Source organism: Serinus canaria, chromosome 1A (genome assembly GCF_022539315.1).
Source record: "Serinus canaria isolate serCan28SL12 chromosome 1A, serCan2020, whole genome shotgun sequence".
Classification (NCBI taxonomy): domain Eukaryota; kingdom Metazoa; phylum Chordata; class Aves; order Passeriformes; family Fringillidae; genus Serinus; species Serinus canaria.
In genome coordinates, this window is record NC_066314.1 from 62337790 (window position 1) to 62360036 (window position 22247).

Below are 22247 nucleotides of genomic sequence, written 5' to 3' on the forward strand. Positions count from 1 at the left end.
AGACATGAAGCTTTAAGAACCAGCATTCTATTAACTTTCAATAAGACAGTTTCTATAGAGCCTGACAAGTGGAAAAAAATGACATAAAGTGAGATAAGGTCTGTATGAAATAGCAGCCTGTGGATTGCTCTGTGGCAGCTGCCTGTGTACCTGTTCCTATCCCACGGCAAGCAGCTCAGGCAGAGATGGTAACTCGTTTTCTGATAACTCCTTTTCCATCAAGAGCCAAACCACTTCACATTTTCCTCAGAGCTCTGTACACTGGGTAGTGGGCAGCTGGTGGGTAGCAGTGGATGAGGCAGCCACATGCTAAACACAATTTTGAATAAATAAGTAGAGCTTCTAAGTGGCATGAGATAAATCTACCTTTACATTTGTAGATAACTATCACCCAGCTTGAGCCCTGAGATCCACATTTTCCCTTCTTATGCCATGCATGTAAACTGCATCAACCCCATCTGCTTGCACTGCTGCTGAGAGGAGAGGGAACCCTTCTGGTCTGGAGCATCATCTTTCTCTGAGCTACCCTCTCTTTGTGCATTGTAGAGGGAGGAAGGGGACACAAACAACATGGAAGTCTGGAATAGGCAATAATAAGACTGATTCTGGGAAATGGGACCTGTGGAATGTAAATAAATTTCATCTCAGGCACATCTCAGGAGCTGGAGAGGGAGATGAGATGAGTTGCAGAACATACCAGATATTTTTTCTGTAGCAAGGCTATACGGCTGCTAGTGGTTGATCTTAGGTTTTCCACCAGGTGTTCCACAGATTTGACCTTTTGATCATTACTCCAATCATCATGACATCAACAAGAGGCAAAGATTCCTAATGGAATCCAAGGGAATCTGAATTCCATGAAAAAAAAAAAAAAAAAAAAAAGCAATGGAAGCCTATTTGTTAAAGGGCTTTTTACAAATCTTTCCTTACACAAGAATTTCCTTCCTAGAAATGAGATTTCCCATTCAATTTAAGCATCTTTATATGTGACAGAGCCAGAGTACCTTGGACATTTTATTTTCTTCCTTTTCTTTCAATGACGGTACAAATATTCTGTGATCTTAAATGTGACAAGAAATTATCTTGATGTATTTCAAGGCTACTGGATGTGTACTTTAAATAGTGAGCAGAAGTGCTCCTCTAACAAACTCTTGTATTTGCATATTTTTAGGGGACCATTCATACTTTGTGGGCAATAGGTGTTGCTAATTGCTAGCAGCAAGGAGTTAGCTGCAAGGACTGCTGACTGTGGGCAGCTAGCCAGCCTAAGAGGTTGTGATCTCATCATTAAGGCAGCAAGCACAAGGCTGTGTGGATGAAAAGTTACCATGCTGTTTTGTGACAGATAACTTGAAAAGGTGGCAGGGGAAGGAATAAACCTTTGAGGGTCCCATAACACATAAGTATGCTCATATCACCTACCAAAAATTGGAGTAAGGCTTGTTTGTGATTGAAACATTCTAAGCAGGAGCTCATTACTTCATCTAAGTCAACAGCTCAAATTATAGTGAAAACATTACCTGGTTTGTGCATTTAAGATTTCTGCCTGTGAGTACAACTTCATCACTAAGCACCACCTACAAGTATCTCAGTGACAGGTGAGATGTACTGCTGTGGTTTTAAGAGAGGTTTTCAAGGGCCAGGCAGAAGTTTTCCAGTTCTTCTTTTATCTGGTGTAGTGCTCTCTTGACTTTCCGTGGTGTGTTCAAGACCTCTATGCTGCTGGTGAAGGGGTCATAGTGCAGAGCAAAAGGCTTCTTGATCTTCATGGCGTAGCTCCTGTGGGGAGACAGGACAGAGCTTCTGGTTCAAAACGCGTTTCCTTAAGTGCAAAACCTGCAGGACCTCATTTCTCAGGGTGCACTCATGGCCTTCCTGGGGACCAGAGGCTGCTGTGACACCTCCTCACTGCTTCTCCTGAGCTTTGCCTGGTGCAGCACATCCTGCCCACGGCTGAGCCTCCTGCAGCCCCAGAGAGAGATCTGCAGTGCCTGGTGTCAGCCTGGCTGGCTGAGGCTGAGCCTCTTGCAGCCCCAGAGAGAGATCTGCAGTGCCTGGTGTCAGCCTGGCTGGCTGAGGCTGAGCCTCTTGCAGCCCCAGAGATCTGCAGTGCCTGGTGTCAGCCTGGCTGGCTGGGTCCCGTCTGTGCTCTCAGTGCTCTGCCTTCACACAATTCCGAGTTATTACAACCACAAGCTGAGGAATGCAGGAGCACAGCATGTCTGCCGCCTTCACTTCCAAGAAATAACCTGGAGCAGCTCTTTCTGTGTAATATTCTAAAAACCTGTTGATACTAGGCATCCTGGGCTACTTTTCTGTCTCTATTAAAAGAAAAAACATGATTGCTTGCCATTTTCTACAATATTTCCATTAAGTGCACGCTGGTAGGAACCCCCTGTACTGATGTTGCCTTATGTTTTTGGTGCTGACAGATTCTTGTGCTTTCAGTTATTTTGAGCAGCCTTGGCTGTGCAACTGTCTTGAAAAAATGTATGAAAAAGCTCCATGCCTGAGAGTGGTGTATTCCTTGTCCTCGTACGTTCTTTGCAGGTTTGCCTGAGTCAAATGCTTTGCAAGTCCTCTCTCTTCTGCCAGTGAGCTCTCACCCACGTTTTTACACGTATTAAAATTATAATGTGAGCATTTAGATTTAAGATGATGAGCCTAATTAGCCATGGCTATAGCCCCAGCAGACAGTGCTTCTGGGGAAGAGGCGAGGAGAGTAGGGAAGAAGTCTGGCTCAGGCTCTCTTCCTCTAATAAATTCCTCATTTCAGCTCCTGCATGCTCCCCAGTAGCTCCACAACCAACATCCTGCCTCCAGCCAGAATTGGTCATGTTGTTCTAACTGTTGGAGATGAAGGCCAGAATTTAAACCTTACTTACTTTAAAAAAAAAATAAAAAAGGGAAAAAGAAAAAAAACATCCTTACTGCACAACTTCACACAGTTAAGGAAATGTGTTTAGAAACACCTCAAGCTAATTTTAAATAATGTTATTTAGGTGGCAGACAGCTACTTTGTAGAAATTAGAATGCTGATTCTGGATTCTTGTGCAGATATAATCAGAGGAGAAAGGCAATCTTGTTTTTAAGCCCCCTGCTGATCCTTGTTAATTCCAGAGACTGCTATGAAATTTCCATGTGACCTTGGGTAAATCAGTTCTTCAGGACCTGTATGTATGGACTAGCACATAGGGTGGGATTGCACTCTCACAGTTCAGTTACAGAATTTACTTCAGAAGGTGCTAAAATGAAGCATTGCAAAGATGAAGAAGGGGACGGGGCAGAGCAAAAATAAATTCTGACTTTCTGTTAACCTTTTCTGAGACTAAGCTTAACCTTGTGGTACAAAAGCCACTATGCAGGTGCAGCAAGATAGCCTGGCATGGTTGTTGCAATAATTTGTAAATAGATGTATTTGAGATTAAGAATCAACCCAGTGTGCACCCCTCAATGAAAATACCCACAAACACTTTACTTACCTAAGCTTGACCTTAGCATCTTCCAGGTTTTCTGCTATGAAATAGACAGGCTGGAAGGCTTGATCCTGATAGGGGTGAACTGCAGTCACTTCTGGATCAAAGGGCTTGTACTCTGGCTTGTTTGACAAAGCATACTTGTAGCAGGAGCAGCACCGGTTAGAGCAGGTGAATGAACAGAGAAAGAATTAGTCCCTGCTGGACAGAAAATTCTCTTTGGAGAGTAGTTAGGCATCATATAAAGTCCTGTTCTTTCATATGTCAGAGCTGATTTTCATAATTAGCATTTAATAAACCAAATAATAAAGATTTTTTAAGATAAAAGAAATATATATTTCCTGTATTACAGTGATGTACAACTGAATATCACAGCCAGGTCCACAGGGAGGGCAAAGTCTATGCCACCCCCCGAAATATAAATATCCAGGAGAAAAAAATATATGCTGCTTTCAGATTGCATCACAGAAGTTTCACAGTCCTGTCTAGCATCACTTAGAGTCCCCTAGCCCTTGTCACAAATTTCATGTTTCCTGCTGCAATGAAGATCAGAAGACAGAGTGCTTCTGGTACTTTATACACAGCTCCCAGGCCAGTATAGCAACCTAAAATCTTCCTGAAATCCAATACATAAATAAATACAATACTGCATGTGCACATTTGTACTTTTGAACCCATAGAGGTCCTCCTATATGATTTTCTCCAGTTCTCTTACATTGCTCCCCCCTAGGCAAACAGGAGGTTTATAGAAGCCACTTCTGTGCACACTGGAGTCAGAGGTACATCACAGAGTTTGTTTACATGTACAGGAAAAGCCTTTTAAACCAGCCACCAGCTTGGCACTTGCACAGAGTCCTGGGAAGACAGCTCTGCTTAGACTTAAAGTGAGTTCCCAAATATTTTGTCTGCTCCTGAAACCCAAGTGAGGCACTTTAAACCTAGCTCAGCCCCAGTGACATTTGAACTGCACAGATGTGCCTGGTTGTGCCTCGAGCTGGCCAGGTTGGTGAAGTGCCCTGAGTACAAAACCAAAGGAGAAAGGAACTCATCCCATCAATGCTGAGACATTTATTTCCACCTTCAGACTGGGCAGTGGGCCCCATTCACCTAGGGACATTCTTTTAGTACCCACTCTTCTCTGAGATCTGTCTCTTTCCCTTTCTCTCTTCTTCCCCAGTCTTCAGGAGACTCCCTTCACCATTTTATAATCCAAATGTCTACTCTCGGGGTGCTACTTGTAAATAACTGGTAAGAGTGGGTGCTGCTGCTCAAGACTTTCAATCTGCTAGCTGGAAAAATTCAGACAGTACTCCTAAGCACATATTTAGACATTTCAATGAACTGGTGCAGAAATAAATACCAGGCTTAAAAAAAAAAACAAAAAACCAAACCCAAAAAACCAAACTCCCCCAAACTCCCAAGAATATATAAAAGGTGGTGTTTTTCTTGCTCTTCATTTGCAGCGTGTAATTGAAGAGTAAACCTTGGATAGCACTCATACAATCGAAGATGGTTGGTGGACACAAACATGAGGCTGCTCTTAGAATCTTAGAAGCTCTGGGGAACTAATGGGAAAAGATTTCAGTAACTCAAAACCTGACAGGGGTCCCACTATACTGTCAGTGTTAAAGCAGAACTGAAATCCCATTGATTTCAGTGGAAGTTCAGCTTGAAACCGGATGGCCTTAAAGGCCTCTACAAGTTAAGTACTGGGTGTGCTGCAAGAAAAGCATATGTAGCACTGAGTGTTGCCAGAATTGTGGTATGAGCCATAAGATTTTACAGTATGTAGGACAGAGTCCAGCTGAGTATTAGCAGAAGAAGCATTTGGGATAATGTAGAACAGCTGACAGAATATAGTGAAATAAACAGTGCAATACTGAGAGCTTTTGGGGAGGAATTCTTACAGTTCAGAGGAGGCAAGTTTGGCCAGCAGTCAGACACATTACAACTGCTCAGTTTAGACTTGGGGATGGTTATCCTTCTGATACCTAGCTGCTGTTACTAAATGCTTTGTTATATAACAGGGATTCAAGTGCAGGGAGTGCCTAGCTCTTCCTCTCATCCTCTGCCTTACCCCCAAATTATGCCCTGAGTTTGGGCAGGATCAACTCATGCACAGAAAATCTCTACCTGAAGCTGACTTCAAACTGGTAAGAGTGGGTGCTGTGGAGAAAAGGGAAATGTTTTAGGGATTTCATAGTCAGGATGTGGTTCCCTTGGTTACAGTCACACACCCACAGCCACTCTGTCCAGGCTGCAGCTCAGGGATGTTCCCAGGCTTCTTGCTGATGCTAAGTTCTCATATAACAAAAGCTGGATGACTGCTGCTTGCCCTCTGCCACTGGTTAGCTGTTATCTTCTTGTAGCCAGCCATCTAACCTTAACTCATGTCCTTATTCCCTCCTTGGTGACTGAATCACTCTGCTGCTCCTGGCCTAAAAGCCTTCAGGTCCAAGGAAAGCCCTCCCTTGCCCAGGCTGCTGCAGGGTGCTCCTTCAACACAGGAGCTGCAGTGAGATTCCTACAGGATTTGCTATGTTCACTGCCAGCAAAGTGCCAAAACTTCACTGCCTGTGCCAAATGTGTTGATCAGCAAAGAGATGGGGAGTCAAGTCTGGGACCTCCATGCAGAAGTCTGTGTCTGGTCCCACTGAGAAGACTGGCAGATAATTATTAGGTTGGATAATTACTTTCTGCTGAGCAGCAACAAAACTTATCTAGAGCAATAAACTCAAGTCTATCATGAGCCTCACTATCTTTCAATCTTCATCTTCTCTGACAGATGTGTCTAGACACTGCTTTATTTCTAAAAAAAATATCTTTTCTATGAAACAGGCACTGCACTAAAGATTTTCTCTCTCCAGCTGTAAAAGAAGCAGCTGGTACAGGTTTGCAATTTGCTAAGAGGTGCTCAGGCACTGGACCTCACCACTTCACCCACACTGCCAGTGCCTGCACTGAAGTTAGAATCAGAACAGGCAGACTAGAACGAATAAGTGGAAATATTTCTGTATTTTGGCTTTGTTCTTAATAAAAATCAATGAGATTGAATCAATCAGCTAAAGAAGGAAACTTCAGCACTTGAGTTCATGGATGTAATTAACTTGTGTACAACAAATTTCAGGAGCTCAAGGTGACTTGCACAGAACCACTGTGCCATTGTCCAAGAAGATGCACAGTGAGGAACTTGCAGAGCTCCCAAAGGGATTCTGCAGGGTGCATGGCAGAGCTGCTGGTTAACTGCTTGCCCATCTTCTGATTTAGGTGTTGTACACAAGATGAACATGCTGAAAGGGGATAATCCTATTCATTACCTGTTGAATATAGAGGCTACCACTCCTGCTTGTATTTTCACTAATATGATGAATGAACACAGAGGTAGACCCTGCCTTATCAAAAATTTATCCAGTAACTTTATCCAACAATCACCAGTGATAAAAGCAGTGACAAAGCCCTGCCATTTATCAGCTCAGTTAGGACTTCCCTCTCAGCCTCAGATGCAGGGAGTTTGAGATTGTACTTTTTGGTTCTATATAGCACAGTTTTGTTGTACTTTTTGGTTCTATATAGCACAGGTTTTTGTGCTTTTTGGTTCTATATAGCACAGGTTTTTGTGCTTTTTGGTTCTATATAGCACAGGTTTTTTGTGCTTTTTGGTTCTACATAGCACAGTTTTGTGCACAAGCAGTCCTTGCCTATGGTTTTAACCAAAAGCAGAAGAGCTTGTTGGTGCCTGAGGAGGAAAAGGGTGCAAATAGAGAAGACAGAGTACAAGTTTGCTAAGCTTGACTCCAGACACCAAAAGTGAGCATTTCTGATGTGATTTTTACCTTCATTTGAGGAAAGCTTAAACAGAAAAAGGAAGTGATCACATCAGATGGATTTTGTCATGCATGCTGCAATGGAAGCTACATAAATATCACCAATAATATTACCTCTGCCCTTTAGTATCCTGTTTAACATGTAAATGAACTTGATTTAGAGCCATAAAGTATTAAGCCAGGCAGAGTAGAATAAATATGGCCTTGAATTATGCTTTGATTGGACACTTCTGGTTTCACCAGGTAAATGAAAGCAGGTTTATGTTTCCTATTTGTTTTCAGTGAATATAAGGAGTACTGAAGGATTCCCAGAAAAACAGTAGCTTCAGCAGCACATAGTGTGAAGTTGATGAGCAATCAGGCCAGGATCAGGTTGCTATGTAGAAAGGAATAAATAACATTTATTCCTCTAGAGGGCTAATGAAATAAATAACCAATAAACAACATTTATTCCTCTAGAGGGCTAATGAAATAAATAACCAATAAATAACATTTATTCCTCTAGAGGGCTAATGAACATGCAGATCTTTCAGCTTATCAAGAGAGAAACCTCTCCACAGAGTTACCCCACAAACATCTCCAAATTGCAAGTGTTGTGAGGAAAAACAAAGCTAAACTCACCAAGTGGTAAAAGTGAAGGTTGATGTCTGGGAAGGTTCCCCTTTCCCTGTGTTAATTTCAGCTGCCATTCTGTTGGGACTAGTGCTTGAAATGCCTTGAGAGACATCAAAATGTTGTTTTTCCCTCGTGTCAATTGACTGGGAAGTGGGCTGACCTGTACCAAACTGGGAGAGTTTTGTAAAATGTTTATTGTCATGACAACCCAACTATCTCCAGTTCAGGGAGTCCAAGCTCTGCTAATTCAGCCACAATTCCATGTGAATGTATCATGCATCTGGCTGTTAGGCTGCTGAGTTTATGTGTTAAGCTTAAAATATATTTCCTATGAAAATCAAAAATGGTTCCTGGTTCATAAAAATGCTTGAAAAGAGTGGTATTTATTTTCCTTTGGCTCTTACCCATTTAAAAAATATCATCCAATATCTGCATCGCTTGAAGCATTTGAGCCCTGCTGATACCAGTTTAGGGCTTCTGCAATTAAAAAGTGATCACTTGCATCAGTGCTCTTCAAAATTAAGGAGAAATTAATATCTCTCCTATCAGCTGTTTGGTCAAAGGAGGGGAAACCCACTTTCTGTAAAAGTGTACAAGTCCTCTTTCTACAGTAAATCTACCTAAGCAAGGCAGTACAAAACCTGTGCTTGCAGATTTTGATCTGTGTAAAACTAGAGCTGACATTAGTTTTGAAATGTATTTAGGAATGACAAATGATAAAACAATTTCTTTTTATCAGTGTCCATGCTACTTCCTGTTTCTTTGCACTTCATTTGGTCCAATCAATCGGTGCCTTTTTGGTTCATATGTGTGTGAATGTCAATGGCATGGAAAAAACAGCCAAGCTCATAATAGGATAATATTGCCCTCTAGTGAGTAACTCAGAAAGGAGCCTGAGTTTTGTGTCAAAGTCAGCTGCATCACTGCTGGCAGAAGCAGGAAGAAACAAATCTAATATTTTATGGGATGGTTGCTTTCATTGCATTTCATCTCTTTAGATTAAAGACAGGTACCATACCACAGCAGCTTTTCCCCTGTGCAGCAGCTTCTGTGAAGGAAGAATTATTTCTTTGCAGAAGAAAAATCTGAATTTTAAATCATACTGATTTTTGTAGAAAAATGTAGTTTGCTTTTACTAGAGTTCAGGAAAGTGGATTATAGAAATCTTTCAATGTTTCCAACACTTGGCACATACCATCAGCTCCCCATAAGATGAAAGCAGTCCTGCCCCGTAAGCTCTGATCAATCCATTTTGCTTGCAGAGGCCAAACTCCACAGTGAACCAGTAAAGCTGGGAATAAGAACAACTTGTGAAAAAGAATCTGAAAAGGCAGGAATTTTTAAGCTTCTCATGTTTCCTTTAATTTTTTATCCTCATTTCTTAATACCATTGTGTCTTCAAATGTTATAGTTGCATATTTTAAGAAAATACTTTTTTCCCCTCTGCATATAACCCACACTAAATGTAACATGGAATTTTTCAAAACTTGTTGTCCCACTTATAAAAAAAATTAAATTTTAAGTGAATATACATGGGTAAATAAAGTTATATCCTTTTCTTCCTTTGGAAGATGTTACTAATTACCCCGCAACCTCTTAGCCCAGAGCCTCCTGTAGTCAGTGGAAGCTGTCAGATTTCCACTCACAGTCCCCAGAAGGACAGGAAGATCCTGACAGAGGGTTCAGCACCTTTGCAAAGGTACTTGTAAGGAGAGTCTCCTTCCTTCTTTGTGTGAGCTCATTCAGAAGAACTGAAGAATGCTTTTTTCCTTATTGTGCCAATTATATCTTAGTCATGCCCCAGCAGAAAACAAAGATACATTTCTCAGGACTTTTCTTGTGATAAAAGCATCCTTAGGACCATACTTCCCTTTCCTGCTGGACAACAGCGGGATGAAAGCAACTCTTGGCCCTGCCAAACTTTTAATGCTTCCCTTATTATAAAATCTGAGGAAAATGGCAGTGGGGGACAAAGTCCTGGACACAGCCTGATGTCCTGAGAAGCTGGATAGGCATTGTGCAAAGGGAAAACGTGGAAAATGAGGCACTTCAAGGATATGGCTTTGTCTCACACTCTTCAAGGTTCCTTTAGAGACAGAGCACTTTGCTGCCTCATACACAGGGACAGACCTTGGCTTCATGGGTATGGCATTCTCAGGACTCTGCTTAAAGAACCACAGGCAATTTGTAAAACTATGTAAAGCTCCATATTATTCTGTCTATTTTGCCTTTTCCATACATTGTGTCTCTTTCTCTCACCCCCCCTTACACACCTTTTCATTTTGGTGAGTTAGTTTTAGCCTTCAAATTTATCACTGAAGAAAAAAACATGCCAGGATCTTTCCTTTTGCAGGATCCTGAGTTGCTTTCTTTACAGTTCAGCAAATAATTATGTGTTTATATTCTGTTAATAATCTTTATTCTTATTATTTCACAATGAAAAGTCTTTTTAGTGAAAATGAAGAGATCTTCATTTTGCAGGAGGCTTTTTTGACTGCAAAATGGGACACGGGAGGAGGAGGAATTCTTTTTGGTGTTCCTTAAGATATCCTGCATTTGGATTTTGGATAGTGAGGTTCTTTCAAGCTCTCACTGTTTTAAGAGAGTTTAAAAATGCATTAGTGGTACTCTGGATGAGAAGGACGCTGGCAGTTTCTCAGCTCTGGTGCATGGATCCACCTGCTTGGAGAAGTCACAGGGCTGAATGAAATAATGGCATTTCAAAAGTTGTCTTACAAATGTTTTAGACCATAGCAAAGATTTTGAGATTCTTTAAAGAAGTTTCTAAGCTAGTTACCAAAATTCTCTTTATGAAGAACAGGGAATGACAGGGACTTTGAGAGATAATCTTAGAATTCATGATCGATTTCATGTCAGGATAATGAATGCACTTCAGGTTCTCCTCTGTCTTCCCTTTTTAGAAAAGGAACTCTAACTGTAAGCCCAGATTAGGTATATGAATTTTAAACATTTGACTATTGGGATAATAGTTAATCCAGAATAGGTTTACTGTTCAGAATACTTGAATGGCACTTTCAAAATTGTATTCTCACAGACCCTGAACTGCAGGGAGTCCTTTAAAAAGGTGCCCCTATTCTACCTCCCCAAACCCTAGATGATGCTAACCTTGATGAGACCCTTTATTCTTCTGATCTTTACCCTATCTCTTGTCTAGGCCTATTTAGTTCAGGATCAGGAAGAGGTGCTTGCAGAGGAATACTTTATAAACCACAGGCCTTAACCCAATCTCACCAGCTCCTGGGGAATGATGCAAAATGCCTCTCTGGGACTTGGAATTTTTCACCCCTAGCAGAGGCATGGATCTTAATCTCACTCTAGCCTCTCCAGACTCAGGTAGTGGAAGAGGAAATGTGGACTGTCATTGTCTCCTCACATCACCAGTCCAGGACCTGGATGAAATCACAAAGGATTCAGCACTTGTAGCAATCTTCAAAAATAATGGTGGTTTTACCTAGTCCTAACCCAAGGATGGATAAGTGCAGATGGATTTTAGGTGAGCCACAACCTCCTTCCTGAGTGGGATTGTGCACTGGGTAAGGAACTTCAGGAGTGACATTCTCCTCTCATTCACTACCTGTACTAAATGAGTCTCATACAGCTCAGGGAGGGTAAGGCTCCTCTCCTCCTCTGGAAAAATCATCAAGACTGGTAAATGGGTGCCATTATCAGAAAAAAAATCACCTGGCCTCCAGACAACTTTCAGAACAAGTTAAGATGGCAGTAAGGGGCTGTACAAATAGTTTGGATGGTTGTAGAGAGCCTAGTGACTCAGAACTGAATGGCAGTACCTGCTCCCAAATTGCTTTTAAGTGCTCACCTATTTGGTGAGGTCAATGAACGTGGGGTGAACCAAACTGTGATGGTTCTCTGCACCTCGTGTAGGAGAAAATACAGGTATCATACTGGGTGTCCAATGTTTTAGGTGAGTCTGGAATGTGAGTTGGGACCATCCTGTATCTGAAATTGTAAAAACTTAGCTTAAGAAACTTAACTTAGCTTATATTCTTATAAAGTGAAGAAGTGTAAACATTTCCTCAGGTGGAATCACAGCATTCTGGGCTCTCCCAGAGGGATTCCAGTCCCTGCTCCAGCACCTTCCTAACCTGTGGAGGAGAGGAGACAATCCTGCTGCTGCTCCCATTTCTGTAGCCAATCTGAGGCACAAAAAGCCTTCCCTGCACAGCAAGGGATACGCAGTGAATCGTTTGGGGTTTGCCTCTAATATTAAACTGCCATCTGTACTTACTGTGGCCAGTTTCTCAATCTCCTCTTCAGATGATCCAAGAGAAGCCAGTCCAATATCCTAAAGCAAGTAAGCAAGCAGACAGTGTTACACTAGTGTGATTATTCAGCCCAAGGGAGAGAAAGAGGGGAAGGGGGAGGGCCACATCATTTCTAGCATGAATAGCATGAACTAGTCATTGTTTTTGTCACCCAAAATGACCTTCCATGGCTTCCAGGATGCCTACCTCTCCCTGGCCCCCAGCTACATACCACTGGGAGCCACATTAGATGAGTGATTAATCCTCAGTGTTCTCTGTGTAAAAATTAACCATCTCTTGTCTTAACGCTGGACTATCTGCACCAGGCAAAAATTTACAGGGAGGCATGAGAAGGAAGGACAGCAAAGGTGGGTTTTATCTTTGCCATTACCTTTCTGTCCCTCACTCTTTCTGACAGCCCTTATGAGCAGGCCAGATCTGTGCAGGGATGATTCTGTTTACTTTCATCTGTGCTCCTTGTTAAATGTTATTCTCACAATAGGAAATCGTAGATGTCTCTTTTTTTGCTATCCCAGGAGCCATATCATGCAACAAACAAACAAAACAAGGGTATTTTCACCATTCATTGTCTCATATTGAATGGAGCAAAAAAAGAATTTTCATGGGGTGAATTTTGACTGTGAAAATACTTTGTGGGGACAAAAAAGTGAAATGTGAAAATTCACTGAATGTGATCTCATGTTGTATAGTCTACTATTGATAGGAAAAGAAGAAAATGGAAAGATGTGAAATTGCTGAAGTCTTTTATTTTTAATGTGTCTGAAGTTCCAGTATTGAACTGAACCAAAAAGGTTTCTTCCAGAATAAATTATAGATGACTAGGATGCTTAAGGTACTACTCTTTTGATTCTGGTAATAACCAATATTTATGATCAAAATGGTAACTGGCATGTATTTAAGTTGATACAACTGGAAACCACATCATATGAAGCGAACTGATTTACTTTTAAAGATATTTCTTCAGGGACCTAGGTCATGCTGGGACCTGCATCATGTTACCCCTCTGATCTTATCCCCAGTTTCCACACTGGCCACTGATTGATAAGCCTGGACAAAGAGATGTCTTCTTCCCTCTGCTATGGTTTTGAGGAACACTCAAAGTTCTGAAGTCTTTAATTATGAGAGGTCATTGAGTTCAGTTGGGTCTGACATTGGCTGCTGGTACTAAATAGCCCCTGATTGTACAAAGAAGCTCTGTTTGCCTTTTGGAGCCTCCTCACCAGTGTGAGCAATGCTGTGAGAATCTGGTGAGTTGTAAAGGGAAAAACAACTCTGATGAATGACATGGTGATGGACACAATTAAAGTCTCTTGTGAGACAAGAATGTACATCCAGAGACAGAACCAGCTTGGAGGCTCAGCTGTGTAGGTTCATGTGGTGGAGAGGACAGGAAGCCAGGTCAGCAGAGCTCAGCCTCCAGCCCCACAGAGACATCCTTCTCCAGACTGACACAGCCCTCCCACGGAGAAGCCCCAGGAGCTCTGCCTGCCCTTCCTCTCACACTGGGTCTGTAGGGAGCACTGCTACCACTCCCTTGGAGGAAACTTCTCCCAGGTGGCTGCTAGCCCACCACGCCTGGAGGTCGTGACTCAGGCTCAATCCAGTCTTAGAGCTGCATTGCATGGTGAGCTGAGTGTATTTAAGGCACTCTGGCCTGCTATCCAGAGCAGCTGGTTAAAGGGCCAGCAGGAAATGTTCTTACCTGTGAGAACTGGGCAAACTCCTTGTCAGCCAGCATGGGAACATGACCCAACAACTCATGGCAGCAGTCTCTGAAAAATAAGTGACCTTCTTGCTTATCAAAGGCTTCCTTTCCTGCCCTCCATTGAACTCCCTGTGAAGGACTTTGGCCAACAGACCCCAAGGGGAGCTGGTGTGAGTGCTGCTCCACGGTGCCTGCCTCCACACCTGGCCTGGCTCTGCAAGGATCAGAGCATTCCCTCCTGCCACAGGCAGCCAGCTGCCCCCTGCCCCTTTGACTATTGTCTCCTTGGGGTGGCATGGGCACTAACCTCCTATGTCACAACATCTTTGAAAGGTCCCTGTTTTGTCCCAGCGTACAACAAAAGCCTCTGTGTGAACTTGTAATTTCTCATGAAATGTAATTGCTGTTGTCTGGCCAGCACTTACTGGGAGAATTTCACAGCAGGAAATCAAACCCCAGCAGATGGTAACTGAAGGCAGGATGAAAAGATTAAACCAGATATTCTTTAGTCTTTTCCTTCCCCGGACAACTTTGCAAAAGGGACAGAGAACCACACCCTCTCATGCATGACTTCCCCTTCTAACTCTCCAGCTACCAGTCTCTCAAATTGTTTTGTTCTGTAGACTACTGGATGGAACTCCAGAGCCAGTCCCAGGAGAATGATCCCCAACACATTCAGAAGGATGGAATTATGTCAGGGCATCAAACTTACGGTTCTGGGGAATGCATAGGAGAGGAGAAATGCCTTGTGTACTGTGTGCACTGAAAGACCCGAAATGCCAGGCTGGCAAGGAAGTCACGAGCAGACAGCTGTCCTGCTGCTGGTCTCAGCTGGAAACCTGTTCTCTCTGCAAAGGGAAGGGACACCAAATTCAGCTGTTTCTAGGGTTAACTACACAGTAGGTTCACTTTATCAGGGATCCTTCCTGCTCTGTTGGAATAGTTTCCTCCACCAAGCATAGCAGGCACACCATGGCTTATCATGATGGATGTGCCCCTGTGCTGGTACAGGACCAGTTCCTGCAACATGGGATCACCTGTGTGACCATGTCCATCCATCCTGTGTGCAGTCACAGAGCAGAGTCACGAGGGGTGGGAGTACTGCCCACCCCAGTGCACGTTTTTGCACATATACACACAATTCTCTACTTTCCACACTGCAGGGATGCATCTGAGGTCACACACAGTCCTTACAATCAAACAGGGAACAGAACCTGCACCTGGTGTGTTGGAAGCCTGGATGCTGAGAATTTTAAACTTTCTGTGCTGAAAGGCACAGGACCACAAGAGAACACTGCATTTGACCTGGGGCTGTGGAGAAGACTTCCAAAATTGGTTAATGGCACTGGGATGATGGATGTGTAGCTGGTAAGAAGTGTGTAATATCACGGGGTGGAAAACTTAGAGTTTAGTCGTTTAGAATATAGAAATAAATATGAAGCAAGATGGAGGTTTTAGGACAGAGGCAAGTTGTTGTTCTTCACCTTCTTCTTCCTTCTTTTTCACAGATCTGGGTGATTTTTTCCAATTAGATGAAAGGTGCCCTCATTGAGAGTTTTGGGTGATCATAGTTAGGTTAGAAGCATAAATAATGTAGATGTCAACTGTTTATTGGGTGATTAGGACTTAAATAGCCTTGAACAGGCACCATTTTAGGGCACTTTCTCGACTTGCTAGGGAGAACTCACACCTTGTGAGATTGTAATAGGTGAGGATAATGAACTTCAGAGTGAGACTTCAAAAACAACATTTCCTGAGTATTATCCCCCCTGCTCTTGGAACAAGAAAGAGCCTGAAATTCCAACACTGGTGTTTTTTCTTTTTTTTTTTCTTTCTTTGCTTTTTTTTACCATTATGTTTGTCTAGAACCCACTGCACAGCCTCCCAGTGATGTGACCATAGGTGTTTTGCCTTGCTCATGTCCACAGAACAGGACACAGAAGGATGCTGCACTTTTGCATTGTGATTTCAGCTGGTACACCCAGTGTTACCCCATAGCATCCTGCCTTAGTTTGAAAGGACTGAGAGAGATAACCAAAAAAATAACCAGTCTGGTGGCCAGTAGAACACACACTCTGCATTTCCATGGGAAACATGCTGGTGGTCTGCAAAGCTAAGAAAATTGAAAATCACCGCTTTCAAAGTGAGCCAATGATAATCTTTTTGAAGTCCTATAGTCAAAATCTGTGTTTCATTTTCAGCTCCTGTAAATGACATCTCGTCTTCTTTAAAGCATAAAACTGCATTTTAAAAAAAATCAGATATTACTTTATTCTCAATTCTTCTTCCATATTCTATTGTGTCATGAAGCCTATAACCTTTTTTTTTTCCTTTTTAAAACAAACAAAAAAATCCCACCCAGAAACCAAGCCATTTACAAGATTTGTTTTGATTTGTTTTTTCGTGTTTCTTCCAGAATTTCTTGTCTTACTCTGTCAGGCTATTAGTACTTCTCCCATTACAAAACAAAACAAAACACCCAGAGAAAGAAAAAAAGGAAAAAAAAAAATCAAAGTGACAGAATACATGAAGAAATAGAGGAATGAGAGGACAGCAAGAAGTGCTTTTTCCTGACATTGTAATGGACTAGGTGGTGGGCATTTGCCACAGATATCCTCTATTGCTCCACTCAATTCAAAAGTAATTAGTACAGAACTGCCTCAGAAATGAACAATTACAAAAAAAAACAAAAACAAAAACAAAAACAAAAACAAAAAAACTGTGGAGATTATGTATCTACCTTTGTTTATTTGCTGGTCCAATCCAGAGGAATATGAAAATTTCAGAATCTGGTAATCTTTGGGCTGAATTCAGAGTGAAAATTACATTAACTGAAAAATATATTATATGAAAACCAATACCTTAGTAACTCAATTTTGGAAAGACTATGAAAGAGTCTAGAGAAATTTATATAGCTTTAGCATCCATGTTGGAGGAGAAGGAGGGAAAATGAAAATTGCAGCTTGTGTTCCCTGAGATGTCCTTTTAACTGGAGGCCAGTGAATCAGACAGTTTGCTGATGGAACAGACTTGGCCAGCTGCCTTGAAGAGCCCTAGGAAAAAGTCATCTGCAGAAGGTAATATCTGCAAACCTGAACTCCTAGTTCATGACTGCACAATAAAACCAGCAATCAGCAGAGAATTGGGGGTGTGGCTGGTTGGACCTGCTGCCCAAAGATCTGGGAAATCAAAGTGCCTTGCAGAGAAGGTCTTGAGCAGCTGACCTAAAGTGATCTGCAAGGCTCAATTCTTGGCCTAAAAACTGGTGTATACAGGCAGCCTGTGCATTGCAGTGTGAGCTTGCTCGAGTTCACTGGCTGTAATTTCTTCCAGCTGTGGAGCACAATGACTGCCTAAATCCAAACATCTTTCCTAGAAAGAAAGATGTGCCTAGGTTCATCCAGTTAACCCTTTAGGAAAACGCTCGCCATGTGTAAGCCTTCACACTGTTAACTACTCAATTCCCTTTAATTGTGAAATACTCATGAAGTACAGTTCAGGTCTCTTCAAGCCTTACTAATAGGTAATAACAGACAGATCTCATACCAAATCAAAAGGAGTTGTTCTCTTATGTTCACAGATACTGCTAAGTTAAAGAGAAGATGGAAGTTTATCTGGCTGTGTGGGCTGGTTTTCACATGATGACTTTCTTTCCAGGTTATCCCCCTCTCTCTGTCTTTCTCTGCCTCCCATTTATTATTTTCAAAGCTGTACAATGGGAGGTTCAGAATGGACATTCAGAAGCTTTTCTTTTCTGAGGGAGTGGTCAAACACTGGAACAGGCTCCCTAGAGAACTGGTCACTGCCCCAAGCCTGACAGCATTTAAGAGGAGTTTGGTCAATGCCCAGAACAATATGCTTTAACTTTTGGTCAGATTTTAAACCTTGCAGATGCCTCTGACTCAGCCTGAGTTTGGGCCTTGCAATAATGTCAATCTTCATGCTATTCTAAAAAGCATTCTGCATAGTGAAATGACCTTGTTAGAGGAAAGAGAGCCAAGATATCCATTCAAAGCCTCACATAACGTGATTAAAATAGTTTCCTCACTCTTAATTAAGAGTCTTAATCTTAACAGTGCCTAGCTGTTAACACAGCTCTTCTAAAAATATTTGTTTCATTTATGCATAATCTGATGGCTAAAGTAATCTAATTTTAATCTACAGTTTAATGAGGGTAGGACCAGTGGTCTCAAGAACTATGAACAGTTCTACATTTTCCTTAGCTGTCCATTTCAGAATGGAATAAAATGCATCTGGAATGCTTGATACTCATTCCTAGGAAGTTCATACAATTAGCTTATTGTAGACACCTTCTGTTTATAGTAAATGAGTTGAAACTCATTGAGAACAGCTTTCCAAACATTACTGGCAGGTTTTTTGGAGTTGCTGTTTAGTTTGTTTTGTTTATGGCACAGAGAATATTTAGAAGCAGAGCCTGTAAAGGAAATGAGCAGACTCCAGGCAATCAAATCCTGTCAATTAACATGAGCAATGCAAATAGGATTATGGCAGCATAGTCTCACACTATCCTAAATTCTCCCACTTTGAAATCACCTGATATACTTGAAAGATATGAATATCTGTGATAATCAAGTCAGAATCACAATTCCTGGAGTTCCCTGCTGTCAGCTATTGTGTAAATTAAATGAGATCAACTACTTTAAGAGAAAAAAATATTTATCAGCCCAGTTATTATAAAGAGGGAAGTAAGATGTGTACTTAAATAGAAGTGAGAATGCATGAGAAAATACATAATGCCTACACAGAAAAATTCCTACAGCTGGGTGCAAGGGTGGTCATGGAAGATGCTTTTCACATGGCAACCCTCCCTTCCCTCACACTAAACATGCAATAAAAACCTTGTCATCAAACAGCTTAATCTTCATGAGAAATGCCAAAGTCTTAGAAAACTCTTCAGACACAGAAAGCTTTTTCAAGCTAACTGGTACCCCCTACTCTTATATGGAGCAGGTCACTCGAGTTTCTGAGTATTGTATTTAAGTACAATTTATTTCAAGTTAAGCCATATTTTTTATTGTGTATTACATCATGGTGAGAAGCTGTCCTCTCTCTGTCACATCTTTTCACTGAGGAGGAGGCTTTAAAGACCCCCTTTCTTTGGTAATTCTTGGTAATCAGGTGGTTTACACAAAGCACCTGGCCTTGGAATCCATGCAGCCTGTGGCCTCACAATGCAGGCCCCCTTACTCTCCTGCTCCTTGCTAACAGGTCAGCCTGGCTAACCTGTGTGTCCCTTTCCTAAGGTGACCTCTTCATGCCTTTTTGGGCCAGCACTACAGCCTTTGTGCTCTCCTGTCAGCCCCAGGGCAGGCACCAATCAGTTCAGTGTGACAAGTGGTGCTGCGGAGGCAGAAGGAAGCAGAGTTGTTTCAAGGCAGCTGCTGGCTGGATCTCCTGGAATCATCTTCTCTAGCACACATCCCCATCCTGCCTGGAGGATCAGGAAAAAAAGTGTACTTGAGAGGTATGTACCTGTGCATGTGTTTGGGTCTTACTATCAGCATGGCTATAGAACATAAAACAGCCAAAATCACAAAAAGGCAGTGTGGAAGTCGCACTGAGCAGTGTCTGCTGTGACTGGAGCACTGCTCGTGCAGGGATTAGCTGGGTAGTGCCTCACCAGCTGCTGCCACTCCCAGAACACACACAAACTTCCAGCTGGGTCCCTCCACGTGCCTGGAATGAGTGCCCTGTGCTAGAGCTCCTCAGCTCTGCTCACCAGCTTGTTTCCTAGGAAATGGTTTGTGGTGCAGGGAACCCTAGAATAAACCATGGTTTATAATGGCTGACCTTTTAAAAATCTGGAGACATCCTGAAGCTGAGGGATGTTATCCTCTCTGTAGCCACAGTGCTTCTCCAGCTGCTGGAAAGCATCCAGGTACTGGGTACAGGCATGAGTAGGGTAAAGGCTCCTCAGCTTCCTGTAGACTTCTCTCCTGAAAATCAAAAACTGGCCAGAGTGAGACACCTCAATAAAGCAGTACTTACCTGTGCCATCCACAGATCCACAGAGAGAGATGTAAATCCCCAGCAGAGGGGTCATGGTCTAAAAATCTGAGCTCAGGACATCTCGTGCTTGAAAGCTGATCCTGGTTATATGCAGCAAACCATAAGGGCTTTTTGTTTCACTTAACCTTCAGAAGCTGTCCTTTAATATTACAGGACTCTAATAATGATGCAGAAGTGTTTCTTGATTAGGCACCTTCTTGCTGAGTGTGTTGGAGGCACCAGGGAAATCCCAGGAAGAGAGCTGACTCTGGGATACTCTGTCACCCAGTTTAGGAAAGGAATGAATCAGGTATTCCCCTCCTTTCTGTGTTTGGGTACAACTTGAAATGCTGGTCCTCCTTTCCCACCCTGAAGCCCAGCCTAGATTTGCTTTTAAAAGCCTCTGGGAAAAGCACCTTTTCTGATATTGAAGGGTAATATCTGCACAGGTGAAGAGGTCTGTGTTTTTGCAGTTCAAAGTGCCTGTCATGGGCTATGTATTTGAAAGATATGCCAGGTTCTTGAAGCATTTATCCCACTATACAAAAAGAGACCAGCTGAAAATAATATATGTAACCTGATTTGGGCACAGGCTTTAAGCTTCTCACAAACTTGATGGTACTTGGATTTGGAGTTGTGGTTTGGATTATATTTAGCTGTTGCAAAATAAGCAAGTAGTAATAGGATGGCAAAGAACCTTATAGAAATGGTTATTTTTGTTCAGACATGGCCCTAGGGTCTCCACAACTTTATAAACATTGTTTTATGAAAATTGAGATCATTCTTGGAAATGCTGGGTATGGGAAATGACCTTTCATAGGCTTTGTAATTTTTTTTTAAACCATTATTATTATTGTTATTATTATTATTATTCTCCTTTTTGTGATGCTATTGTTGCTATGGAGGTGAGAGCCAGTCCCTGGTAATGGCTCTTTATTTGCACAAATGTCTTACGCAGTGTGGGAGTCATAATGAACCAGAATGAAGCAGGGGAGGAAAACCTTAGGAGGAAAAAAAGTTAAAAGAACAGAGGGAAACAGTGGCTGCTGTCACTATTGCAAAAGCCACAGGAGACTGGGCCATTTCCATGGAGGAATTAGGAAAAAATGAGGAGGACTAGAGTTCAAGTGTTGCCCTGGCTTATTTCCTCATAGAATATTACTGGCTGCAGTGGGGCTGTGTGGGATTTGAACCAGTGCAGGGTTCATGCCCAGACTGGAGTTTAGAGAGAGCAGCCTTGTTTACACTTATGCACATATGGTCTCTTTTATCAAAGTGTCATTCTGCTGTGTGTCCAAACATTGGCTACCACAGAAATGCAGGCAGTCCCAGGGACCAGGGATGAATTACCCAAAGCTGAGTGCTCCTCTAAGACAATAATCCAAGTAAACTCCCCAAAGTCAAGAGAGGAGCATGTATGAAAGAACTGCTGGAAGCAAACTTTATGAAACTCTCTAGAAAGGGGCATCCTAGCGAAAGATGGAGCCAGATGCTTGAAAGACTAAAGATAAAACCTAATTTTACATAAATTTCCTTATTTTTCAGAGGAAATAAAAGTGGCACTATTCAGCTTCATTATGAAGATGTGACAGGTGCATCCCCATAATTTTCTCCTGAATTCTCCATTTTTCTTACTCAGCTTTCACCCATATGGCATCTCTGACTGCTTAGTTTCAGGGCCTTCCAAGAAGCTGCTTTGAAAACCAAAGCCCAGATCATCTGTACCCTCTGTTTTCTGAAAGCTCTATTTCTTTGCTGGCTTGGTTTTCATTTTTACAACCACGTTGCTACAAACTGAAGGCATCCAGCAGCTCCTCAGAGGGACACCAAGGGAGTTTAGTTTGTGCTACAAATTTCCCCTGCAATTGCACAGCCCAATTAAGCTGTGCTGTAATGCAGCTGACCTCAGGGCACAGCCTCAGGGGGCTGTGATAACAACTGGGAAGGCTAATTTTGGAAAACAGCTTTACATAACAGGACAACCTGGGTTGCTGGGGTTGGCTGTTTAAGGAAATGGGCAGATACTCCTTTAAAAGTTTATTCTGTTGCCACAATGGGTCTAATTCGAGGTGGAGAAGAGCTGGAATGACGAAGGTTGGCAATAAAAGAGAAAAACAGGAAAGAACACAAAATTAAATTTTCTTAAATACGACATTCCCACACGCCATCCCATGCCAAGATTGTTGGCTGGTGGTAGTAATCATGAGCATGACACTGACCATCAATCTTTGACTATTGAAAGATGCTATAAAAACCTAATTGAGCTTAATAAAAGCATGTCCTCCTGGATGAGCTGGATGCAAGGTTTTTATGT

General features: G+C 42.2%; 1 protein-coding gene across 1 annotated transcript in view; it reads right to left on the reverse strand.

Annotated features, from left to right (window-relative positions):
- Window positions 1–1215: 1215 nt before the first annotated feature.
- Window positions 1216–22247, reverse strand: part of LOC103819711 (tyrosine 3-monooxygenase-like) — a 28851-nt gene continuing 7819 nt past the window's right edge. Inside the window, exons 6-12 of the mRNA XM_009094253.3 lie at window positions 19736–19881; window positions 14637–14772; window positions 13922–13991; window positions 12183–12239; window positions 9111–9206; window positions 3483–3616; window positions 1216–1779 (exon numbers count right to left, since the gene is read on the reverse strand). Coding sequence (XP_009092501.2) covers window positions 1620–1779; window positions 3483–3616; window positions 9111–9206; window positions 12183–12239; window positions 13922–13991; window positions 14637–14772; window positions 19736–19881 — 799 coding nt within the window. The 3' untranslated portion in view covers window positions 1216–1619. The remainder of the gene's footprint in view (window positions 1780–3482; window positions 3617–9110; window positions 9207–12182; window positions 12240–13921; window positions 13992–14636; window positions 14773–19735; window positions 19882–22247) is intronic.